At 42.8% G+C, this 23,126-nt stretch overlaps 1 protein-coding gene across 1 annotated transcript in view; it reads right to left on the minus strand.

The window, feature by feature from the left end:
- The window catches only part of ADAM10 (ADAM metallopeptidase domain 10), a 259,945-nt gene that overhangs the window by 37,709 nt on the left and 199,110 nt on the right, over positions 1 to 23,126 (minus strand). The window contains exons 5-7 of the mRNA XM_068275520.1: positions 14,007 to 14,110; positions 11,903 to 12,055; positions 3,607 to 3,699 (exon numbers count right to left, since the gene is read on the minus strand). Coding sequence (XP_068131621.1) covers positions 3,607 to 3,699; positions 11,903 to 12,055; positions 14,007 to 14,110 — 350 coding nt within the window. The remainder of the gene's footprint in view (positions 1 to 3,606; positions 3,700 to 11,902; positions 12,056 to 14,006; positions 14,111 to 23,126) is intronic.

Below are 23,126 nucleotides of genomic sequence, written 5' to 3' on the forward strand. Positions count from 1 at the left end.
AATACGATTTTTGTTTACAACCCTTTTTTTTAAATGTTGTGAACTGTTGAATATAACCATACAAAACAAATACATAACATTATGTGTGCAATAAAAACACAACCCCCAAAAAAGTGTTGCGGGTTTATGTTATGAGATTTGGTCAGTCACACATCTGTCAAGGCAAAATTAGCGTAATTACAATTTTTTCAAAACCTTATGTTTTCTTACAGTATGTAGGCACATAACTTAACACATGTTAAAGGGATACTGTAGGGGGGGTCGGGGGAAAATGAGTTGAACTTACCCGGGGCTTCTAATGGTACCCCGCAGACATCCTGTGCCCACGCAGCCACTCACTGATGCTCTGGCCCCGCCTCCGGTTCACTTCTGGAATTTCTGACTTTAAAGTCAGGAAACCACTGCGCCTGCGTTGTCATGTCCTCACTCCCGCTGATGTCACCAGGAGTGTACTGCGCAGACACAGACCATACTGGGCCTGCGCTGTGCGCTCGATGACATCAGCAGGATCGAGGACACGGCAACGCAGGCGCAGTGGTTTTCAGACTTTAAAGTCTGAAATTCCAGAAGTGAACCGGAGGCGGGGCCAGAGCATTGGGGAGTGGCTGCGCCAACACAGGATGTCTGCGGGGGACCGTTAGAAGCCCCGGGTAAGTTCAACTCATTTTCCCCTGACCCCCCTACAGTATCCCTTTAAAGAGAACCTGAAGTGAGTAACCCAAAGCAATTAAACCTTAATATCACATTGTTACTTCTCAGCAGCCTTTAATAAATAATAATAATCCGAACATTTGTATAGCGCTTTTCTCCTGTCGGACTCAAAGCGCTCAAGAGCTGCAGCCACTGGGACGCGCTCAAGAGGCCACCCTGCAGTGTTAGGGAGTCTTTCCTTGAACTCCTTACTGAATAGGTACTTGACCTAGCCAGGATTAGAACCCTGGTCTCCCATGTCAAAGGCAGAGCCCTTAACCAGTACTCTATACAGCCATTTGGAAGTACTTGCATTCTCAGGTAGCTCTGAAGACGAGTGCATTCATACTGGACCCTCGCTAGTCCGGACTCGCTCATGCACAGCACGGATGAGCTCGTCTTCAGAACTGGTCGAGAACGTGAATAGTTCCGAAGGCTTCCCACAGAGTACCTAAGACCTAGCAGGACAGATAACTTCAACAGGGGATGGTGCAGGAAATGGTGAGGACTGAAAATGCTTCCTTTTTCAGGTTTGCGTTAATATAAGATGGGTTTCTTTAACCTAAAAAGGAATGTCTAATGCTACATACACACATGCGACAACGATCGTTCGTTGAGAACGACGAACGAACTTTTAATTGATGAAAGAACGACCTAAGTAAAGTTAGTTTTAAATTGTGTGTAACGATCTGATCGTTAGAACGAACGTTACATCAAGTAAAGCAACTATTGCGCATAAAAATGAGAAGTTTCATGGAGAAATAGCGAAATGCGCATGTCAAGCCTAGTACGAACGACCGTTTCCAACGATGGACTACTTTTGCAAACCATCGTCGTTGGTAAAAATCCGCCAAGCTAGATCGTTCGTTTTTAACGATCTAGCTCGTCCGTCGTTAAACTTAATGATCGTTGGTTGCTTTTTTTTAAACGATCGTCTTTTGAAACGATCGGGGAACGATCGTTTCAAACGACTATAGTCGCATGTGTGTACGCACCTTAACACAGAACAAAACAAAAATGAAGAGTGGAGAGAAGTACTGTAATGCTTTCCCTCAGAACATGGTTAAAACCTACACTGTCCCTCAAACCACTACAGAGAAGAAAAAGACGTGCTGCACTACCCAAGTGAACATAAAGCCCCATCTACACCATACAATTTTTTGTCCGATTCAATCCAACATGTCTGATTGGGATTTGATTCAATTTGCCATTGCAAAACAATGGCACATTGAATCCAATTGAATCCCGATCGGACATGTCGGATTGAATCAAACCAATGAATCAAATCGAATAAAAAAAATTGTATGGTGTAGATGGGGCTTAAAGGTGGTGATACACAATACAATCAAAAATCAAATCGTATGTGTTGGGACAATCATAAAACTATAAAAATGAATGTTCAATTTTTTTATACGGTTTTGAAAAAGAGATCATAAGTGTATTTGAATAAAATAACTTGCTCTGCAAATCTGCAGTAAACAAATCCTGTAGCTAAGTAACGTCCTCCCTCGCTCAGCGCTGGTATTCTGTGCTGAGGGGGCGCGGCCGGCTCGAAGTGCAGTCAGTCATGTAGGCTGTCATGTGGTGACGCCCACATGACGTATAACAGTATACCGAGCGACGATGTGCGCTCCCAGGGCTGTAATCCAGCGCAGCCGCAGTACTGCGCAGGCAGAGGAGTTTTAAGCGGCGATTCTTATCGTCATGAGATAAGGCAACCCTGGCCCGGGTCGGGGCCGCTAATGATAGCTGGATTAACATAACAGAGGGTCTGAAATTAGCAGGGGAGGCACGGATTGTCTGCCCTGAGGTCTGACATTCAGCTAAGGTAATTAACTTTTTTTCTTTGCTTCAGCTTGTAAGTCCTTTAAAGGCATGCCCATGAGGGGTGCTCGGAGTCCCTTTAAATTCTCACGCTCATACTTCTTTTATCATCCCGGTCATTATCTTCACACATGTGCTGGCAACACTAGATGGGGGAGCGGAACTTTCACATATGAAACTTCAGTTGAGAGATTTACCTCAGTTGTGTGCTACATATTTGTTTCCACCTCAATGACCATTGAAAAGTGAGGGAGGACGGTATCTGGGAAGGATACATGTAAAAAGGGTGCTGCAGTAATTTGGGCGCCGTGGATAGCCGCTAGAAGAGTATCAGTAAAATTACTCATATTCCACTGTTGGACAAATTATTATAGTAAAATATTGGTCATTTTTAACAATCATCAAGTGCCGCAGGTGTCAAAATCCCCCCTCAGGTGCGGCTATACATTACCTGTTACGAAGCAATGTGCTACAGAAAAAAAGGTGCTGAACAGTGAGCTGATTTAAAGGATGCGGGATTGGATTAAAGAAACTGTAGGTAAGCTGGTGGGTTTGAATGCAGTCGTTACTAATATTATGAGAGTTGCGGGTGCACAACAAGTGTCAACTACTTACACTGCAACTCCAGTTTAGCTCCATGTACTGGCCCTTCATCTGGATGAAGTTCTCAGCAACTGCTGTAACAGCTGACAGATGCAATATGCTCCAGTAAGCACTAAAGTTATAAATATTAATCATCTGTTGATCCACAAATTCACATGCAATATTTTGTGATCACAAAGGACCCCTTTGAGGTAAAATAAAGAGAAATAAATCCAAAACACTGTCCTGTATTTATGAAAATGTATTGCTGCTGTATACATGCACTTGCAGGCAGCAGCCACACTAACTGTACATGTTCTTCTCACATGTGCTTGAGCCCCAACAGGGACTAATTTATGGTCTTCTGCTTTGCCCTGATAAAGGGAAACTGATGAATCAATACATAATGGTTTTAGATTGTTTTTTTGTTTGGCTAAAGATCAATTTTAATCTCCTACAGAACTGCTACCAAACTTTCACATTGTAAAATGATAGTATTTAGCATCTTACCCGAATTCTCTTCACCATGAAGCTAATGTTTCGGATTCCCATAAAATCAGTTGACTGATAAATGGTGTCAATCGCTTTCACGTGGCTGGATATCTATTAAAAACAAACATAATACAAACTATTCATAAAAGTTTTCATATACAGGTATACATTAATGCCTAAATAAAATGAATGCCCGAAATAATTGCATAAATTAGATTGCACTTACAACAGACATTAAGCTTGAATTTCTCAGGTTTTATACTGACTCCAATTTAAAGCATCTAAAAAAGCCCATAAAGGCTGTTACTAGAAATGTGGAGACTACCAATCACTACGGTGATAAAACGCTTTGCCAGTCTTGTCCATCTTGAGTGTTCACCATAAGCAGAGGCAGCACAGTACTCGGCGGTATAACATCTGAATTTCTTTTAGCTGACAATTGTGAACTGTAAATGTATAAGAAATCAACTAATATGTATAAAAGTGAGAAATTTCTAACTAAACATCATCCACATATTTCAGAATGTTACCATAAACAAGAACAAATGGTTAGGTGGACTGCTTATTGTAATGAGATGCAGAAAAGTGAAAAATTCTGAATGGAAAATCAGTATAAACATGTTTGGTAGTAGAGTTCTTATTTAGCCTTGCCCTTAGCAACTTGATTTTTTCATTTTTCAACCTGTTGTGAAAAATGACACAAACACTTAGACCTGATGCCAAAAAGAAACTTGACTTTCAAACATTTTTATTCATGAAGCCCAATGCCTAAATCATTCAAATTATTACCGCTATTGTTAAGAGAATACAAAAGGTCATGTAAACAGATTAAGTACCTCATTAAACTATGTAGTATCTCGAGAACATAAAAGGATATTGTCTGCGTTGATGTTTCTAGACAAGCAGCGCTGCTTAACTGCAAAATCTGTAAGATGCCTACAGCTCCTATTCTGTGCACCAGGTAAGTGTTTCCAAATCTAAACCACTCACTGATAGACTTAGATCTACCCTTTCTGCTCACCCAACCCCCCCCCCCCCAAAAAAAAAAACAGGAATGAGAACAATGAACAAAAAATAATCAATATTGTGTATTGGTTTAGTGCTGACATCTTCCGCAGCACTTTTCAGAGTACACATTTCTGTCACCATTTGTCCCTCAGAGGAGGAACCAAGAACCAAAGGAGCTGGGCCATATCTTTTGCTGCTGTCGGTGCCTGAATGTACAGGATCTTCTCAAAAAATTAGCATATTGTGATAAAGTTCATTATTTTCTTTAATGTGCTGATAAACTTTAGACTTTCATATATTTTAGATTAATTACACACAACTGAAGTAGTTCAAAGCCTTTTATTGTTTTAATATTGACGATTTTGGCATACAGCTCATGAAAACTCAAAATTCCTATCCCAAAAAATTAGCATATCATGAAAAGGTTCTCTAAACGAGCTATTAACCTAATTCATCTGAATCAACTAATTAACTCTAAACACCTGCAAAAGATTCCTGAGGCTTTTAAAAACTCCCAGCCTGGTTCATTACTCAAAACCGCAATCATGGGTAAGACTGCCGACCTGACTGCTGTCCAGAAAGCCATCATTCACACCCTCAAGCAAGAGGGTAAGACACAGAAAAAAATTTCTGAATGAATAGGCTGTTCCCAGAGTGCTGTATCAAGGCACCTCAGTAGGAAGTCTGTGGGAAGGAAAAAGTGTGTCAGAAAACGCTGCACAACGAGAAGGTGTGACCGGACCCTGAGGAAGATTGTAGAGATGGACCGATTCCAGACCTTGAGGGACCTGTGGAAGCAGTGGACTGAGTCTGGAGTAGAAACATCCAGAGCCACAGTGTACAGGCATGTACAGAAAATGGGCTACAGGTGCCGCATTCCCCAGGTAAAGCCACTTTTGAACCAGAAACAGAGGCAGAAGCACCGGACCTGTACTTGACACTGGACTTCAGGCACTTTGGCATTTCCCTCTCCCCAGTCTTCCTCCAGACTCTGGCACCTAGATTTCCGAATGACGTGCAAATGTTGCTTTCATCCGAAAAAAGTACTTTGGATCACTGAGCAACAGTCCAGTGCTGCTTCTCTGTAGCCCAGGTCAGGCGCTTCTGCTGCTGTTTCTGGTTCAAAAGTGGCTTGACCTGGGGAATGTGGCACCTGTAGCCCATTTCCTGCACACGCCTGTACACGGTGGCTCAGGATGTTTCTACTCCAGACTCAGTCCACTGCTTCTGCAGGTCCCCCAAGGTCTGGAATCGGTCCTTCTCCACAATCTTCCTCAGGGTCCGGTCACCTCTTCTTGTTGTGCAGCGTTTTCTGCCACACTTTTTCCTTCCCACAGACTTCCCACTGAAGTGCCTTGATACAGCACTCTGGGAACAGCCTATTCGTTCAGAAATTTCTTTCTGTATCTTACCCTCTTGCTTGAGGGTGTCAATGATGGCTTTCTGGACAGCAGTCAGGTCGGCAGTCTTACCCATGATTGTGGTTTTGAGTAATGAACCAGGCTGGGAGTTTTAAAAGCCTCAGGAATCTTTTGCAGGTGTTTAGAGTTAATTAGTTGATTCAGATGATTAGGTTAATAGCTTGTTTAGAGAACCTTTTCGTGATATGCTAATTTTTTGAGATAGGAATTTTAGGTTTTCATGAGCTGTATGCCAAAATCATCAATATTAAAACAATAAAATGCTTTGAACTACTTCAGTTGTGTGTAATGAAATATTAATTAATTAAAATATATGAAAGTCTAAAGTTTATCAGTACATTACAGAAAATAATGAACTTTATCACAATATGTTAATTTTTTTAGAAGATCCTGTATAGTTAGATCCATAAATATTGGGGCAGTGACACAATTCTAACATTTTTGCCTCTATATACAACCACAATGGATTTGAAATGAAGCAAGCATGATTTGCTTTAATTGCAGACGGTCAGATTTAAGACGCACCCTAGATTTAGGACAAAAATTAGGGGAAAAAAATAAACTAAACCTAGGTACGTCTATGGTGAAGGGGCATCTTATGGACTTTTAACCCCGCGCCCCCCCCCAAAAAAAATCTAAGCTACATCCTGGTATACTACACTTCACTTACCCCTGCTTACCTCACCAACTACACTTTACTAACCCCTGCTACCACCACCAACTACACAACACTACACTTCACTAAACTAACCAACCCCTGCAGCCAACCCAAACTACACTTCACCCCTGCTGCATCTCACCTGATCCTGTCGCCGCGATCCTCTCCTCCTCCCTCTGACTGCCATCATCCGAGGGTCCCAGCCTTCCCATCTAGGATCCCCGCTCGAGTGTCCCAGCCCCCGGATCTTCTTCACTGCGGTCTCATAGGCAGACTGCAGCCATGCTGTAAACACGCTCTTCCACCCAGTCGACATCCTCCACAGTCACGGCGTCCTCTTCATAGTTACAGTGCCTCCTTCTGTGTGACGAGCGGTGCATGTGCACTGGGGTCACACATGACGTCAGGCTCGTTACACAGAATGGGGCACTAACTATGAAGAGGATGCTGTAACTATGGAGGATGTTGGCGGGGCGGAAGAGCGTGTTTACCGCATGGCTGCAGTGTGTGTAGGGAGACTGCAGTGAAGAAGATCCGGTGGCTGGGACACAACAGCAGGGATCCTGGATGGGATCAGGGATGCTCAAATTCGGCTTCGGGAGATATCCGGATTTTTGGTATCCGGATATTTCCCAGTAATGCTGTGCGGGCTGGGCAGGGGGGTCAAGCTTACCTCTCTGACGTCTTCTTCGGTCGTCCCTCAGGCGCCTCCCACGATGCGCTCCAAGCGGCGGTCACCTGATTACAAACACTTCCTCCTTCCGGGTTGAAGGAGGAAGTGTTTGTAATCATGTGACGCGCATGGAGCGCATCGTGGGAGGCGCCGAGGGACAGCCGAAGAAGACGTCAGAGAGGTAAGCTTGACCCCCCCCGCCCAGCATTACTGGGAGATATCCGGATACCAAAAATCCGGATATCTCCCGAAGCCGAATTTGAGCATCCCTGGATGGGATAGCTGGGACCCTCGGATGATGGCTGCTGGGGCCCTCAGATGACCCTCGGATGACGGCAGTCAGGCGGAGGAGGAGAGGATCGCGGCGGCAGGATCCGATAAGTATGTTTTGGGACAAAGTACCTTTAGAATGTAAGACGCACCCACTTTTTCTGCCCAGTTTTGGGGAAGAAAAAGTGTGTCTTATATTCCAAAAAATACAGTACATCCAAATCAGGTAAACGGTGTAAAAATTACAACAGCTTGCATATGTGCCTCCCACTTGTTAAGTGAACAAAAGTAATGGGACAGAATAATAATCATAAATCAAACTCTCACTTTTTAATACTTGGTTGCAAATCCTTTGCAGTCCATTACAGCCTGAAGTCTGGAATGCATATACATCACCAGATGCTGTGGTTCATCCCTGGTGATCATCTGCCAGGCCTCTATTGCAACATTCTTCAGTTCCTGCTCGTTCTTGGGGCATTTTCCCTTCAGTTTCGTCTTCAGCAAGGGAAATGCATGCTCAATCGGATTCAGGTCAGGTGATTGACTTGGCCATTGAACAACATTTCACTTATTTCCCGTCAAACACTCTTTGGTTGCTTTTGCAGTTTGCTTTGGGACATGCTTTGGGTCACTGTCCCATCTGCACTGTTAAGCGGCCTCCAATGAGTTCTGAAGCATTTGGCTGAATATGAGCAGATAATATTGCCGAAACACTTCTGAATTCATCCTGCTGCTGTACTAATGTGGCTACTCTCCTCTACCAGACATTTGGATACCCGCTAAAAGTTCCCACATATTATCCCTGAAACTTTCTGTAGATATTATATACTCAGGAGGAAGTCTGAGGAAGGATGGCTGCAAATAAATAAATTCTGTCCACTAGCTTTAAATACAGCACAGAAGTGTTCACACCAGCTTTTACTCTTAATAGCACTTAATACGCCTGCCACAGTGACAAACGCACATTCATGTACAATAAGTTCTATGCCGAGTGAAAAGCAAGTAGCCATACATCACATTTTGCATTTTTTAATAGGAAACTGGCATGTTCAAGGAAGCACAAGAATAAAAACTAAGCACACAACATTTCTACTGGAAGTTAAATCCAGGACCAATGGTAAGCGTTTAGGGGAACAGTGATAACCACTAAGCTTTGTGCCTTGCCTTCGGCACAAAAAATTTAAAAACTGAAAAGATTACTGTCATAGCTATCCAGGAATCTTCCAGCTCTTGTGAATTAAAGCAAAAAAAAAAAAAAAAAAAAAAAAAAAGTACCCAACATTTTGTCTTACGAAAAAAAATTGGTTATGCAAAATTTGGAAGGACACCATGATCCTCCAGGGTAATGTGCATTTGGAAAGAGCTTAAGATACTTAAGCAGTACAAATACGTTTATGTTCTAGCAGAACATATGCCTCTCATTTAACTGATCATACTGCAAATCCGCCGCAATGTATGTAGCAGTTGAAAAAAGGGTCCCATCACGATGAAAATCACTCAATGTGCTGCATTACATTACATGATACATTCTTCTTTTATAGCTGCCACTTCAAATTTAGCTTTAAATGCTATGATGAAGCATAACAGTATTTTATAAGACTTTTACCCTAAGGATTTGCAGCCCTAAATGGTCGTGAGACATTTCTTTTGTTAGGCTGGGCTATTTCTAGCAAGGCTGCATGCTAAATTTATCCCTTGACATCAACACATAGAATGAAGTTCGAAAATGTTCAGGCAAAGAGAATGGGAAGGGAAATTCACACTTTTCAAAATAAATTACTGTTGAAACGTAAGCCACTGGCCTGAGCGTACAGTCCATTACTGTAAAGATCTCTCAAGAGGCCCAGGCTGCTGCCGGATGATAATGTGCTCGGAAAGTTAGAAGGGTCAAAGATATTAAGAACTTGCTCTAGATGTGGGAGAGCTGGATCATGAGAACATTAGGCAAGTGAGGCAGATTACAGAGATAGAAGACAATGCCATTTAAAGCGGAAATAAAATTGTGGGATGAAGAGGGGGGGAGCCACAATATATCTGTATAGATGGGATGGGATTTCAGATTTCCTTATCTTTCCATTTTCAGCTGCTCCACTTAGCAAAGGAGGTGTAGATCTGAACTACATCACATATTCTCACCTCTCATTGTTCTCCCAAATACAAATAAAATACTTCCTCAAGCCCATTTTTAGCTCTTCTCAGTGTGTATTTACTGGCACAAAAACTATAATCACCATCAAGTATGGGCAAGAACTTGGGAGCCAATTACCTTGACTCCCCAGGGCAACCACAGCAGAATTCAGAAGCAGATTTCCTACAAGATACTTTTGACCCATTCAAAATTAAGTTTACCTTTTCAAATATTTATATAAGAAATTTTACACACTCTTAATGTATTTAAGGTATGACTTGATTTGTTCATCTTAGATTTATGCAGCGAATACTAGACCATTTTTACCCATTTCTGCTGAAAACATATGCCCACCATGTGAATGGTTTTCTGCAAGTCCCACTCTGGCTGCACTTAAAGAGAGTCTGAAGCGAGAATAAATCTCGCTTCAGACCTCATAGATAGCAGGGGCATGTGTGCCCCTGCTAAAACGCCGCTATCCCGTGGCTTAACGGGGGTCCCTTCACCCCCAAATCCCCTCGGTGCAGCGGGGGAACGCTTCCTGGTTGGGGCAGGGTTAACCGCCGCAGCCCTGCCCCACGCGCATCTGTCAGCGCGCATCTCCGCCTCTCTCAGTCTACCTTCACTGAGAGGGGCGGGAGAGAGGCGGCGATGCGCCGCTGATGGATGCGACTGGAGGCAGGGCTGCAGCAGTCAGCCCTGCCTCCACGAACGACCAACTCCACGACCAACTATTGCGGGGGTGGGTTTGGGGGTGAAGGGACCCCCGTTTAGCGGCGCTATTGCGGCGGTTTAGCAGGGGCACACATGCCCCTGCTAAATATGAGCTCTGAAGCGAGATTTATTCTCGCTTCAGAGTCTCTTTAAATGCCAGAGATGCACAGGTCTTTTGCTCATTTAATATTATTTAAAAGACAGGGTTGTATGCTGGCTGGGCATGTTCAGGGTTGTAAAATGCAGTAATCTGGAGCAAAGATAGTTAAAAAAAAATTAAAATTTTGAGTCCACTATACCCTAAGTTCTAAACGTATGGTACGCGTACCCCGGGGGATACTTCTGGTGGTTCCAGGGGGTACACGGGCTTGATATACTTAACCAAAATTAACAAATGAAGGGTTTTAGAAAATGATAAATCTTATTTAAACAAAACCAAATTAGTATTTTAGCTAGTTAAAACAATAGTAAATGCTTGCAAATTGTTTATAACCAATTATGTACTACGATTAAATATGCATTTGTCAAGGGGTACTTGTGATAATGTTTATTACGCTAGGGGGCACTTGAGTACAGGGTTATAAAAGGGGTACTTACCAATAAAATGTTGAGAAACACTGCACTATACTGATCAGGTTGTACCTTGTGTGTTTGTTTTTAGCAAATGTACAAATTTCATGCTCAAAGGTTACTTTTTTTTCTAACTAAAAACCTCTTTACCTTTCTTGCCATGTGCGATAGCATACTAAAGCCATTATGTACAGAATAGAAATTGCCAAACTTAAAGGGAACTAAACTCCGAACTTCCTCTCTCCTTTCTCTCTCACAGAAAGTCGCCGCCTCTGTCGCTATAACCCGGGTCCTCCTACTGCCTGTTTACTGCACGTGCGTCACAGTCATGCGTGACCCCAGCCACTGGGTCATGCATGACTGTAGCGCACATGCAGCAAACAGGCAGAAGGAGGCAAAGAGGACAGAGGGCCTGGCGTATAGCGGCAGAGATGACTTATTTCCATGAATTACACTGCAGAAGAGGATCGCAGCTGGAGAAGGGAAAAATGCCCCGAATGCTTGCTTTGGTTTCTTTCACAGGAGGCCAGGAGGAACGGAGTAGCCAGCAGCGGCGGTAGCTTCAGTGAAGGGCACCTGACGAGGGAGAAGAGGATAGCGGCTGGAGCGAGGGAGAGAGGACCGCAGCAGCAGGAACGGGTGGGAGCTTTCCTGCATACTCTGCACCGATATTTGCAGCATATTCGGCATATAAGATGCATCCACTCCCTCTCCGCCCCCCCCCCCCCCTTTTGGGGAAGAAAAAGGGTGTCTTACATGCCAAAAAATGTGGTAGTTTAATTCAACTACATATTTCACACTTTGCATTCACTGTTCCAACTTTACTACAATAAACACAATTTAACATAAAGTCCTGACATAGTAGGTACTACCTGGGCTATGACGGCTTCTCTAGTTTCCCCATAACGCTTGAAGAAGAGATGATCGGTTTGGATGTAGAGCTGGCAAGTATTTTTTTCTGCTTGAGCAGCTCGCCTCGTCCTAAAAATTACAGGACCAGTCTCTTCATGTTCTTCCTTATGCTTCTAAGACAATACAGAGATAATCATGTTAGATAAACATACAATCACAACTTAATGGGCATAAGCAGAAAATAGTGGATGTGAAAAAGCAACAGACCTGAGAGATCGATCATTTGAAAAAAAAAAAAAAAATACTTGAAGATTAATAAAGCATACTTTCAGTTACACTTTGCTTATATTTAAAGCAGAATCCTGTAATAAAATCCTCCAAATCCATACCTAGGAAATTCTGTACTTAACAATGCTTATACCTGTAGTGTAAAAAAAAAAAAAAGGGGGTACTCGCCTCAGGAGGTGGACGCCTCTGGATCCTAATGAGGCTTATCCCTTCCTCCTCAGCAGAGGGGATCCAGCACTGGCTCCCCCGAAAATGCCCTTGTCGCTGCTTGTCAGCTTCCCCACGGCCTCTGGCGGAAATAGAGGCTGATCGGGTCTGCTCTATTGTGGAGGCGCAAGCTGTCCTTCCCTGCGCAGTAGTGCAGACCTGATCAGGCTTGGCTATTACCACCAGAACTTGGGTAGAGAGCAGCTAGTATGCCTGTCACAAGGAAGGCAATGTAAATATTATTGTAAGTGTTCCTGGCTGCCAATGCTGGATCGGGCTGGCGGAGGGAGAAAGTGGGAACCTCATTAGTATCCAGAGGCCTCCTGCTCCCGGGGTCACATTTTATTTTACCTACAGGTTTTCTTTAAGATAGCTTGAAGTAACTCTATAAATCTAGGAATGAAAATGTAAGACTGTGGCTGAATGGTAATAGACTCTTCCTCAAATAGAGGGAAGCCTCTTGTCTGATATTCTCAGAGTAACCCTGCACAGCAGTGGTGGGCTTGTGGATTGATCAGGAAGCCTCTGGGCCATCTAGAGACTTCCCTCTACTTAAAGGAAGCCTGAAGTGAGAGGTATATGGAGGCTATTCTTTTAAACAATACCAGTTGCCGGGCAGTCCTGCTGATAATTCTGGCAGTAGTAGTGTCTGAATCAACTCCCCAACAAGCATGTCAGAAACATCTGATCTGCATATCAGTATCTGAGATCAGAACTGCTCAAAAGCGCTCTCTCTCTCTCTCTCTCTCTCAAGCAGATCAGACATGCTAGAAATTCTCGATCGATCTAAAGTGAAAATTGCATGGTGTATATACAGTAAGCCATTACCTTTTTTTTTTCTTTTCCAGTCTTACACGTTTGCTTTAAGGTTGCCTTTACTTATGAAGTGCGTTCTTTTCATTCAAGTTTACTTAGAATACATTAAAAAAAAGCTTCTTTGTACAATTTAAAGCTCAGTTTCCTTACCTGAATATTCTATTTGCAGAAACTGCAGAATCACAATTAGCAATTTACGGCACAAAAGGCTTCAGATGTCTTGACCTTTTTAAGTGCTACATTTTAACAACCAGCTAATTTAAGCTGTTGGAGATGCTAGATCTCACCAATTCCACAAATTTCAACAGGGACAGAGAACGAGGAAGATTTAGCTTCGTTTTCCTACATCTAACAAAATAAATTTCAGTAAGGAGCTGACAGCGCTGGAACCCCAAGTGCCAATCATCTGGCTGTATGTTTTGTTTACAGCAAGTATTGCACAGAAACACACCCTTCTAAATATTCACATTTTGTTGCTTTGCAGGCTACGCTAAAAACAGACCAACAAAAAGCAGAATATGTTCCTTCCAATAACAGAACAATACACTGCAATACATGGACACAAAACACATCCACAATAATTTTGATGAGCCTGTGTCTGTCCCCTTAATGAGGTCTTAGAGGACACCTGAAGAGACAGTTATATGGACTTCTGCACATTTGGCTAACATTTGGCTCACAATTTTGTAAAAATGTCTTCTATAAAACTGACAAAGTTTACAAATGTGAGTTTAGGCATCACCATCCATTTGAAACTGTATTGAGCTTTCAGGGGTCACAAAGAAAACAGTCAGTCAACAAAACAAGTCTTACCTGCTCATTTGGTTCACTCTGAGCTGACATCTGATACAACTTCATCCTTTCAAATACAGAGTGATCCGCACATCCCCCTTGTGCTCCATATTTATGAGGATACTCTGGAAAGCAGAAATTCAAGAAGGTTACTCAAACCCCAAGGCTCACAAAGCGCTTTGCTGAGAAGAACTCATTAACACTATGCTAAATCACTTTCTTGGGGAAAAAAAAAAAAAAAAAAAAAGACTTTCCCTAACTTGGAGATTTGCCTCGGTTTCGTATCGAGTTAACAAACAATTTACCAACACGGTAATTTCTAAATACACTTTAAGAGCAAAGTAAAAAATAAAGTGTGTGTACAGCGTAACTGTTTATTCCTCACTCAAAAGCAAAAAATGGTCATATGGATTAATCAAATCAAAGCATAACATTTTTCTTTAAGATAATGGAGATAATAAAAAGATAACCGGCAGCTGACAAATTAAACACAAAATCTAAAAAGAAACTAAAAACTGTAGCATTTAATTAGAATGAGAAAAAGTTATGAGTTTTATGTCATTTGCCCCACTGACGTACCCAAACGTTGACTGCATATAATAGAAAAAAATTTGGGAGTCTTAGGGTCGGTTCACACGAACGCTTGGCCTGGCTGCATGTGGCGTCCAGGGTCGATTACCACTTTCTCTTCGTGCGGGGACAAACACCGCTGACGCGACGGGAAGCCACCGAATGGGATGCTGCTGGAAGCCGTTCAGAAGCCCGTGTGGACCAGCCCTAAATTGACTTTTAAAGAGAAACCGTGACCAAGAATTGAACTTCATCCCAATCAGTAGCCGATACCCCCTTTACCATGGGAAATCTATTCCTTTTCACAAACTGATCAGGGGCTCTGTATGGCTGATATTGTGGTGAAACCCTTACCACAGTGGTATGTCCCGTCTGGGAACCTCATTGCATTGTGGTAAATAACAGCTGTTTACAGCTGGGACAACTGCCAAAAAAGCAAGCAGCATCTCCTTCCACTGACATCACCTGCCATCAGTAAAAATGTCACCATGTGGTAAATGTCAGAATGTAAATCAGGGAGAGGAAAGATTTTACAATGGGAAAACACTGACTAAATCCTTTATACAGAATTATTGTAAAAAATAACTTTTTTATTACATTATTTTCACTGGAGCTCCCCTTTAAGGGGACATGTGGTAGAACTAATAGCTTAATTTCGCAAAGATGCCTTTAAAAAATAAAATAAAAAAAAAAAAAACATTCAATTTTCCTGCTAAAAAAACTCCTTGTCCAACTAAATATTTTCAGCCTCAGTGTAATTGTTACACAAAAGCAGGTAATATTTAATCACTCTAGTTACCAAGCTTTTAGATGTGATTTTAACCACTTCACCCGAAAGCGGTTTTTACCCTAACGGACAAGAGCGATTTTCACCTTTCAGTGCTTATCCTTTTCATTTGCCAAAAGCTTAATCACTAGTAATCACAATGAAATTAGCTATATCTTGTTTTTTTCAATACCAATTAGGCTTTTTGTTGTTGATATTTCTTTTCAGCAATTACTCTATTTTCTATGCATTTTAAAGGGAAAAACAAGGAAAAAAAATACACTATTTCTCCAATTTCAATCCCTATAGTTTTAATATAAACACTGCTACTATGCATACAACCCACACATATTGTCTGCCTATTTATTCTGGTTATCACAAGATTTTAATTATGACCCTAGTACAAAGTATCAGGGCTGTGGAGTTGGAGAGTCGGAGCAATTTTGGGTGCCTGGAGTCAGAGTCGGGGAAAAATGCACCGGCTCCTAATGAATTTGTAACTGTAATTAAAATAGAAAATATGATAAAATGTTATATTTCTCAGATAATAGTCATTAAAAAATAATGTATACATGCAGTAATAGCTGTGCTTAGTCCACAAAAATGAAATAAACCAATCAAAATTAGTTACTTGTGCTGCTTCAATAAAGCAGTCCCCATATTTTTAAAGTCAGATATACACATCTGATTGTGACTGTATGTATGATGTGTACACAGGAATCTCTTATATAGGAAATAACATCTATGCTGTAAGTATAAAGCCTGATGTGTAGCCATGTCACTAATAGAGATGGTGAATGAGATGGAAATAATTCTGCATTGATGCTGGTTTATGCAAATGTATGCACTCTGTTTATGAAATCAAATAATTTGATATGTTAAAATTTGGTTTGGGGACTATGAATTAAAGGGTACCTGAGGCGAATTAAAAGAAAAGCTTTATACATACCTGGGGCTTCCTCCAGCCCCCTTCAGGCCATTCAGTCCCTCGCTGTCCTCCTCCGTCACCTGGATCTTCTGCTATGAGTCCAGGTAATCCAGCCAGTCAGAGCAGTCCGGCCGCATGCCGCTTCCACAGTTCTGCACCTGCACAATAGTGCTGCGCAGGTGTAGTATGCTCCCGGCGGCGGAGTGTGTGCATGCGCACTACACCAGACTGGCTCAAGTACCTGGACTCATAGCAGAAGATCCAAGTGGCGGAGGAGGACAGCGAGAGACTGATTAGCCTGAAGGGGGCTGGAGGAAGCCCCAGGTATGTATAAAACTTTAATTTCATCTGTCTCAGGTTTCCTTTGTTATACAGTAGTACTATACTCTACATATGCACTCCCCACAGAGCTGCAGGGAATCCACTGAGAATGTTGTGCACATTGAACACAGAGGTGTTGTCTATCACCCATAAACCTTGTTCAGATTGTGCATGAAGAATGTGTAATAGAGGAAGAATCTCCTTATTCCCCTGCAGAGTACCTGCACATCACTCTTACATGTACCCACAGTTACATTGCCTAGGGCCTGATAGATGTTCTTTGTTCCGGTCTGTACCTTTTACAAGTACTCTTACCAAGGACTAGTTTTAGTCTAAAGGGAATAAATATAGTAGTCTACATATCCTTCTCACTTCAGTTGTCTTTCCTAAGCGTTGGCAGTTAAGAGACGAATTTCACGTTACATACTGTTAATCAACAAAATTGTAATATGCAAATTAGAGGAGTCGGAGTCGAGGAGTCGGTGGAATCCTAAACTGAGGAGTCGGAGTCGGTGGATTTTTGGACATGACTCCACAGCCCTGCAAAGTATGGTGACAATATACAGTGGTGTGAAAAACTATTTGCCCCCTTCCTGATTTCTTATTCTTTTGCATGTTTGTCACACTTAAATGTTTCTGCTCATCAAAAACCGTTAACTATTAGTTAAAGATAACATAATTGAACACAAAATGCAGTTTTAAATGATGGTTTTTATTATTTAGTGAGAAGAAAAAAAACCTCAAAACCTACATGGCCCTGTGTGAAAAATAAATTGCCCCCTGAACCTAATAACTGGTTGGGCCACCCTTAGCAGCAATAACTGCAATCAAGCGTTTGCGATAACTTGCAACAAGTCTTTTACAGCGCTCTGCATGAATTTTGGCCCCCTCATCTTTGCAGAATTGTTGTAATTCAGATTTATTTGAGGGTTTTCTAGCATGAACCGCCTTTTTAAGGCCATGCCACAACATCTCAATAGGATTCAGGTCAGGACTTTGACTAGGCCACTCCAGAGTCTTCATTTTGTTTTTCTTCAGCCATTCAGAGGTGTATTTGCTGGCGTGTTTTGGGCCATTGTCCTGCTGCAGCACCCAAGATCGCTTCAGCTTGAGTTGACGAACAGATGGCCGGACATTCTCCTTCAGGATTTATTGGTAGACAGTAGAATTCATGGTTCCATCTATCACAGCAAGCCTTCCAGGTCCTGAAGCAGCAAAACAACCCCAGACCATCACACTACCACCACCATATTTTACTGTTGGTATGATGTTCTTTTGCTGAGATGCTGTGTTACTTCTATGCCAGATGTAACGTGACAAGCACCTTCCAAAAAGTTCAACTTTTGTCTCGTCGGTCCACAAGGTTTTTTCCCAAAAGTCTTGGCAATCATTGAGATGTTTTTTAGCAAAATTTAGATGAGCCTTAATGTTCTTTTTGCTTAAAAGTGATTTGCGCCTTGGATATCTGCCATGCAGGCTGTTTTTGCCCAGCCTCTTTCTTATGGTGGAGTCATGAACACTGACCTTAATTGAGGCAAGTGAGGCCTGCAGTTCTTTAGATGTTGTCCTGGGGTCTTTTGTGGCCTCTCGGATGAGTTTTCTCTGCGCTCTTGGGGTAATTTTGGTTGGCCGGCCGGCCACTCCTGGGAAGGTTCATCACTGTTTCATGTTTTTGCCATTTGTGGATAATGGCTCTCACTGTGGTTCGCTGGAGTCCCAAAGCTTTATAAACTTTACCAGACTGATAGATCTCAATTACAGTACTTTTGTTCTCATTTGTTCCTGAATTTCTTTGGATCTTGGCTTGATGTCTAGCTTTTGAGGTGCTTTTGGTCTACTTCTCTGTGCCAGATAGCTCCCATTTAAGTGATTTAGTGATTGAAACAGGTGTGGCTGTAATCAGGCCTGGGGGTGACTACAGAAATCGAACTCAGGTGCAATAAACCACAGTTAAGTTATTTTTTAACAAGGGGGGGGGGGGCAATCACTTTTTCACACAGGGCCATGTAGATTTGGAGTTTTTTTTCTCACTACATAATAAAAACCATCATTTAAAACTGCATGTTGTGTTCAATTATGTTATCTTTGACTAATAGTTAACGGTTTTTGATGAGCAGAAACATTTCAGTGTGACAAACATGCAAAAGAATAAGAAATCAGGGAGGGGCAAATAGTTTTTCACACCACTGTATTTGGAAATAAAGCTGTATTTTTTCGATGGTGTTTTTTTCCCCACTAATCTCACGTGCACGTGGATGCACGTGCACGCGTGGGGGTGTGCACGCGCGCAGTAGAGGCAGCAGCACTGTATGAAAAAAGTTCTGGAACTGTTAAGAGGCTCTAGCAGGCCGTTTTTATAAGTCTGCCTGTCATTAAGTGGTTAAAATGTGTGCCTGGAGCTGGCCTTTAAAAGTGAAAATAAAAAAAAACAACAAAAAAACGTGACTTTAGTTAGCGCTTAGCATACGAATATAATTATTCTTCAGAAAATTGAGCTCTGCATTACATGGTAAAGAGCATGCAATCCTCAGAGACAAAAATCCAGTGGCATTTACTGTACACTATGGAATGTGTGCTTAGAGATTTTTAATTAAGCCTAAAAACAAACCAAGGTATGATGAATGATACAAGGTGGCATGGAAATGTCATCCAAAAACTGTTGTCTATAAAAAACAACTGAAATAATGTAGAAACTGCTAGGCTAAGCAGTGGTCAGCTGCAGAATGGACAATGATGTGCTGAGCCTGCTCCTATGACATTTCACGCATATATAAGTTATAACAAATGCCCTTTTTTATTATTTTTCTCAATTTCCATGAATGCAAACATAAGCCAAGGTAAATTTGAAAACATAAACTTAGAATTTGCACACACTCATTTTACAAGTGATCAATCCACAAATCAAAAGACATTTTACTTCCAACAACACAGATTATATCTAAAATGTAAAACCCTGAACTGTAACATTAAATTCAAGTATAGTATTTAAACCTGTTCCCACACAAAACAATAATGATCTGTGGCAGTGCTCCTTCCTCTGCATAGTTCTTCAGTGTTCTGTAAAACCATGTGGTGCAATGTGTGCTGCACCAGACTATGGCTGGTGCAGTGGACGTTACTGCCCCACTACTAGCCTGGAAGACTCCCCCACAAGTGATAGATAGAATCAGACAAGATAACAGATGGCTGGACCTGTAATGCTGGGAATACGCCATCCGTTTTTTTAATCCGATGGTTCGATAGATAATTTCCGACATGTTCGATCTTAGTTTCAATCATTTTCTGATCGATTTCTCATACAAGTGAATAGAAATAGATAAGAAAAGATAGCAGAATTGAATATTGATTGGAAAATCGATCGGATGGAAAAAAAATCGACCGAAAAAATGCATTGTGTATTCCCAGCATAAGACAATATACATGTATTATGTGTACTACCCATCAGGTTCAAGCTAGATACTGCAGGTGACACTATGAAAAACGGATACTATACAGACTTATAACATGCACACACATAGGCAATTTGCACCCATAGGCCAATTGGGCAATCAATCATTTGGATCAATTTCCTGGATTGGTGCACAATTGGTTGAAAACCAAGGCTGTGGAGTCTGAGCAATTTTTTGGAACCTGGAGTTTGAGTTTTCTATAAACGGAGTTGTCGGATGATTTTTGACCACAATCCATAGACTTTGTAAAAATTAGACTAAGGAGTTGGAGCAATTTTGGGTACCCGGAGTCGAAGGTTTCATAAACTGAGGAGTCTGAAGATTTTTGTACCGACTCCACAGCCATGTTGAAAACACTGTAACTAAGTGTGTCCACGTCCCTGTGTGCGCGCGCGTCCCTGTGCGTGCCTTTTAATCCGGCCGGCGCGATTCCCCAGGTCTCCACTGTCTCTTCTCGGCTCTGGGCTCCAGCTTCACTTTAATTCCTGTCGGAAGTTTAAACAGTAGAGGGTGCTCTACTGTTTAAACTTCCTGTCGGGACAGGAAGTAAGTGAATCCAGCCGGAGTCCAGCGCAGAGAAGGGACAGCGGGGACACGCGCCGGCAGAACAGGTAATTTATTGCCGCTAGCGTCGGTCTTCGGACATTCGAACACCGCTATCGACCCGCCGGCGATCGAGCGAAATCTTCTGCGTGGACAGATCAACGGGAACGATTGATTTCGGACAGAGTTCAATCGTTTGGTCAGCATTTGCGCAACGATTTCACAATGGATTCGATCACAGTGATCGAATCTGCTGTATATCGGCAGGAAATCGTGTAAGTGTATGGGCTCCTTTAGATTACAGTCATATCTGCTGGCTCGCAAGCTGTAGTATTTATTAGGTCAAAGGGCTGAAGGAGGAGAAGCCTAACAAAGCATTGTGGACAAGTCATTCTACCGTGATGTGGAATCTAGCCTGACAAACTGTTGAATTTCAGCAGCTGAAGCTCAAAAACTCAACACCTAAGCATTGCATAAAGCTTTATGAATTTGGTAACAGTGTACATCTGTACAAGTCAAACAGGAATATCAGAAGAGGCATTTAAAGCCTAATATTTGCTATATACGTCTTAAAGGGAATGTCCAAGCAAAATAAAAAAATGAGTTTCACTTACCTAGGGCTTCTACCAGCCCCATGCAGCCATCCTGTGCCCTCGTAGTCACTCACTGCTGCTCCAGTCCCCCGCTGGCAGCTTGCCGACCTCGGAGGTCGGCGGGACGCATTGCGTACATTTTTACGCATTCCCGCTAGTGCAGGAACATTAACACATACATTTTTACGCGTTATTGGTTTAATGCGTACATTTTTACGCATTGAACCAGTAATGCGTAAAAATGTATGTGTTACTGTTCCTGCACTAGCGGGAATGCGTAAAAATGTACGCAATGCGTCCTGTCGACCTCAGAGGTCGGCAAGCTGCCAGCGGGGGACTGGAGCAGCAGTGAGTGACTACGAGGGCACAGGATGGCTGCATGGGGCTGGTAGAAGCCCCAGGTAAGTGAAACTCTTTATTTTGCTTGGACATTCCCTCTAAAGGGAACCCGAGGCGAGAGGGATATGGAAGGCTGCCATATTTCCTTTTAACCTCCTTACCGGTAACCCGGACATGGGGTAACCCGCCGCGGAGGATTCCTCAGGCCCTGCTGGGCCGATTTGCATAATTTTTTTTCCAAACACACTGCTAGCACTTTGTTAGCTGCGCGTTTGGTCTGATCGCCGCCGCCGATGCACCGCTACCCGCCGCGATACAGGCCCCCCCCCCCCCGCATACCCCTCGCGCAGCCTGGCCAATCGCCGTCAGGGTGCGCTATGGGGTGGATCGGGAATCCGTGACGTCACGAGGTCGATGCAGTTACTCCGTTCGTCACCATGGCGACGGGGAAAGCCCTCAAGGAAATCCCATTCAGAACGGGATTTCCTTATGGACAAGCGGCGCCAGGAGAGATCGGAAGCTATGGAGGGACGCCGCAGGGAGGGGGGGGGGGGGAGCATGTAGCTAGCGCTAGGCTAGCTACATGCTTAAAAAAAAAAAAAAGGTGAAAAAACCCTGCCGCGGCCGCACAGCCGCAGGAATTATACCGCCAAGGAGGTTAAACATGTTGCCTGGCCGTCGTCCTGATCCTTTACCTATAATCTTTTTAGCCATAGACCCTGAACAAACATGCAGCAGATCAGGTACTCTGACTCAGGTTTTACTGGATTAGCCATATGCTTTCTTCCAAGGTTTTTACTTAGGGCTGGTTCACACTGCAAGAGCTTTTTGTAAGCGCTTGTGATTTGAAAAGGTCTTGCTAATATAATGCTATGTGTGTGATCCCACTTGAGGGGATGTGATTTTATAAAAATCCCCCATAGCATTGCATTGGCAAGAGCGTTTCAAATCACCAGTGCTAAAAAAAAAGCTCTCGCAGTGTGAACCAGGCTTCACACTAGTTATGCCAGAAGATCCACAAGGAAATAAATATGGTAGCCTCCATATCTCTTTAAAGAGAAACCGTAACTAAGAATTGAACTTCATCCCAATTGGTAGCTTATACTCCCTTTCCCATGAGAAATGTATACCTTTTCTCAAACGGATCATCAGGGGGCTCTGTATGGCTGATTTTATGGGGAAACCCCTCCAGATCATCGGGGGGGGGGGGCTCTGTGGGGCTAATTTTATGGTGAAACCCCTCCCGATCATCAGGGGGGGGCTCTGTATGGCTGATTTTATGGTGAAACCCCTCCCGATCATCAGGGGGGGGCTCTGTATGGCTGATTTTATGGTGAAACCCCTCCCGATCATCAGGGGGGGCTCTGTATGGCTGATTTTATGGTGAAACCCCTCTTGATTATCAGGGGGCTCTGTATGGCTGATTTTATGGTGAAACCCCTCTTGATCATCAGGGGGCTCTGTATGGTGAATCCCCTCCCACATGCGATGTCAGCGCCTCACAGCTCTGAGGTCCTGACATCACACTGCGGAAGCCTTGTTGCATTGTGGGAAATAGCAGCTGTTTTCCAACTGCCAAAAAACCAAGCAGCATTTCCTTCCAGTGACATCACCTGCCAGCAGTAAAAAGGT

This window comes from Hyperolius riggenbachi, chromosome 3 (assembly GCF_040937935.1).
Source record: "Hyperolius riggenbachi isolate aHypRig1 chromosome 3, aHypRig1.pri, whole genome shotgun sequence".
Taxonomy (NCBI): Eukaryota; Metazoa; Chordata; class Amphibia; order Anura; family Hyperoliidae; genus Hyperolius; species Hyperolius riggenbachi.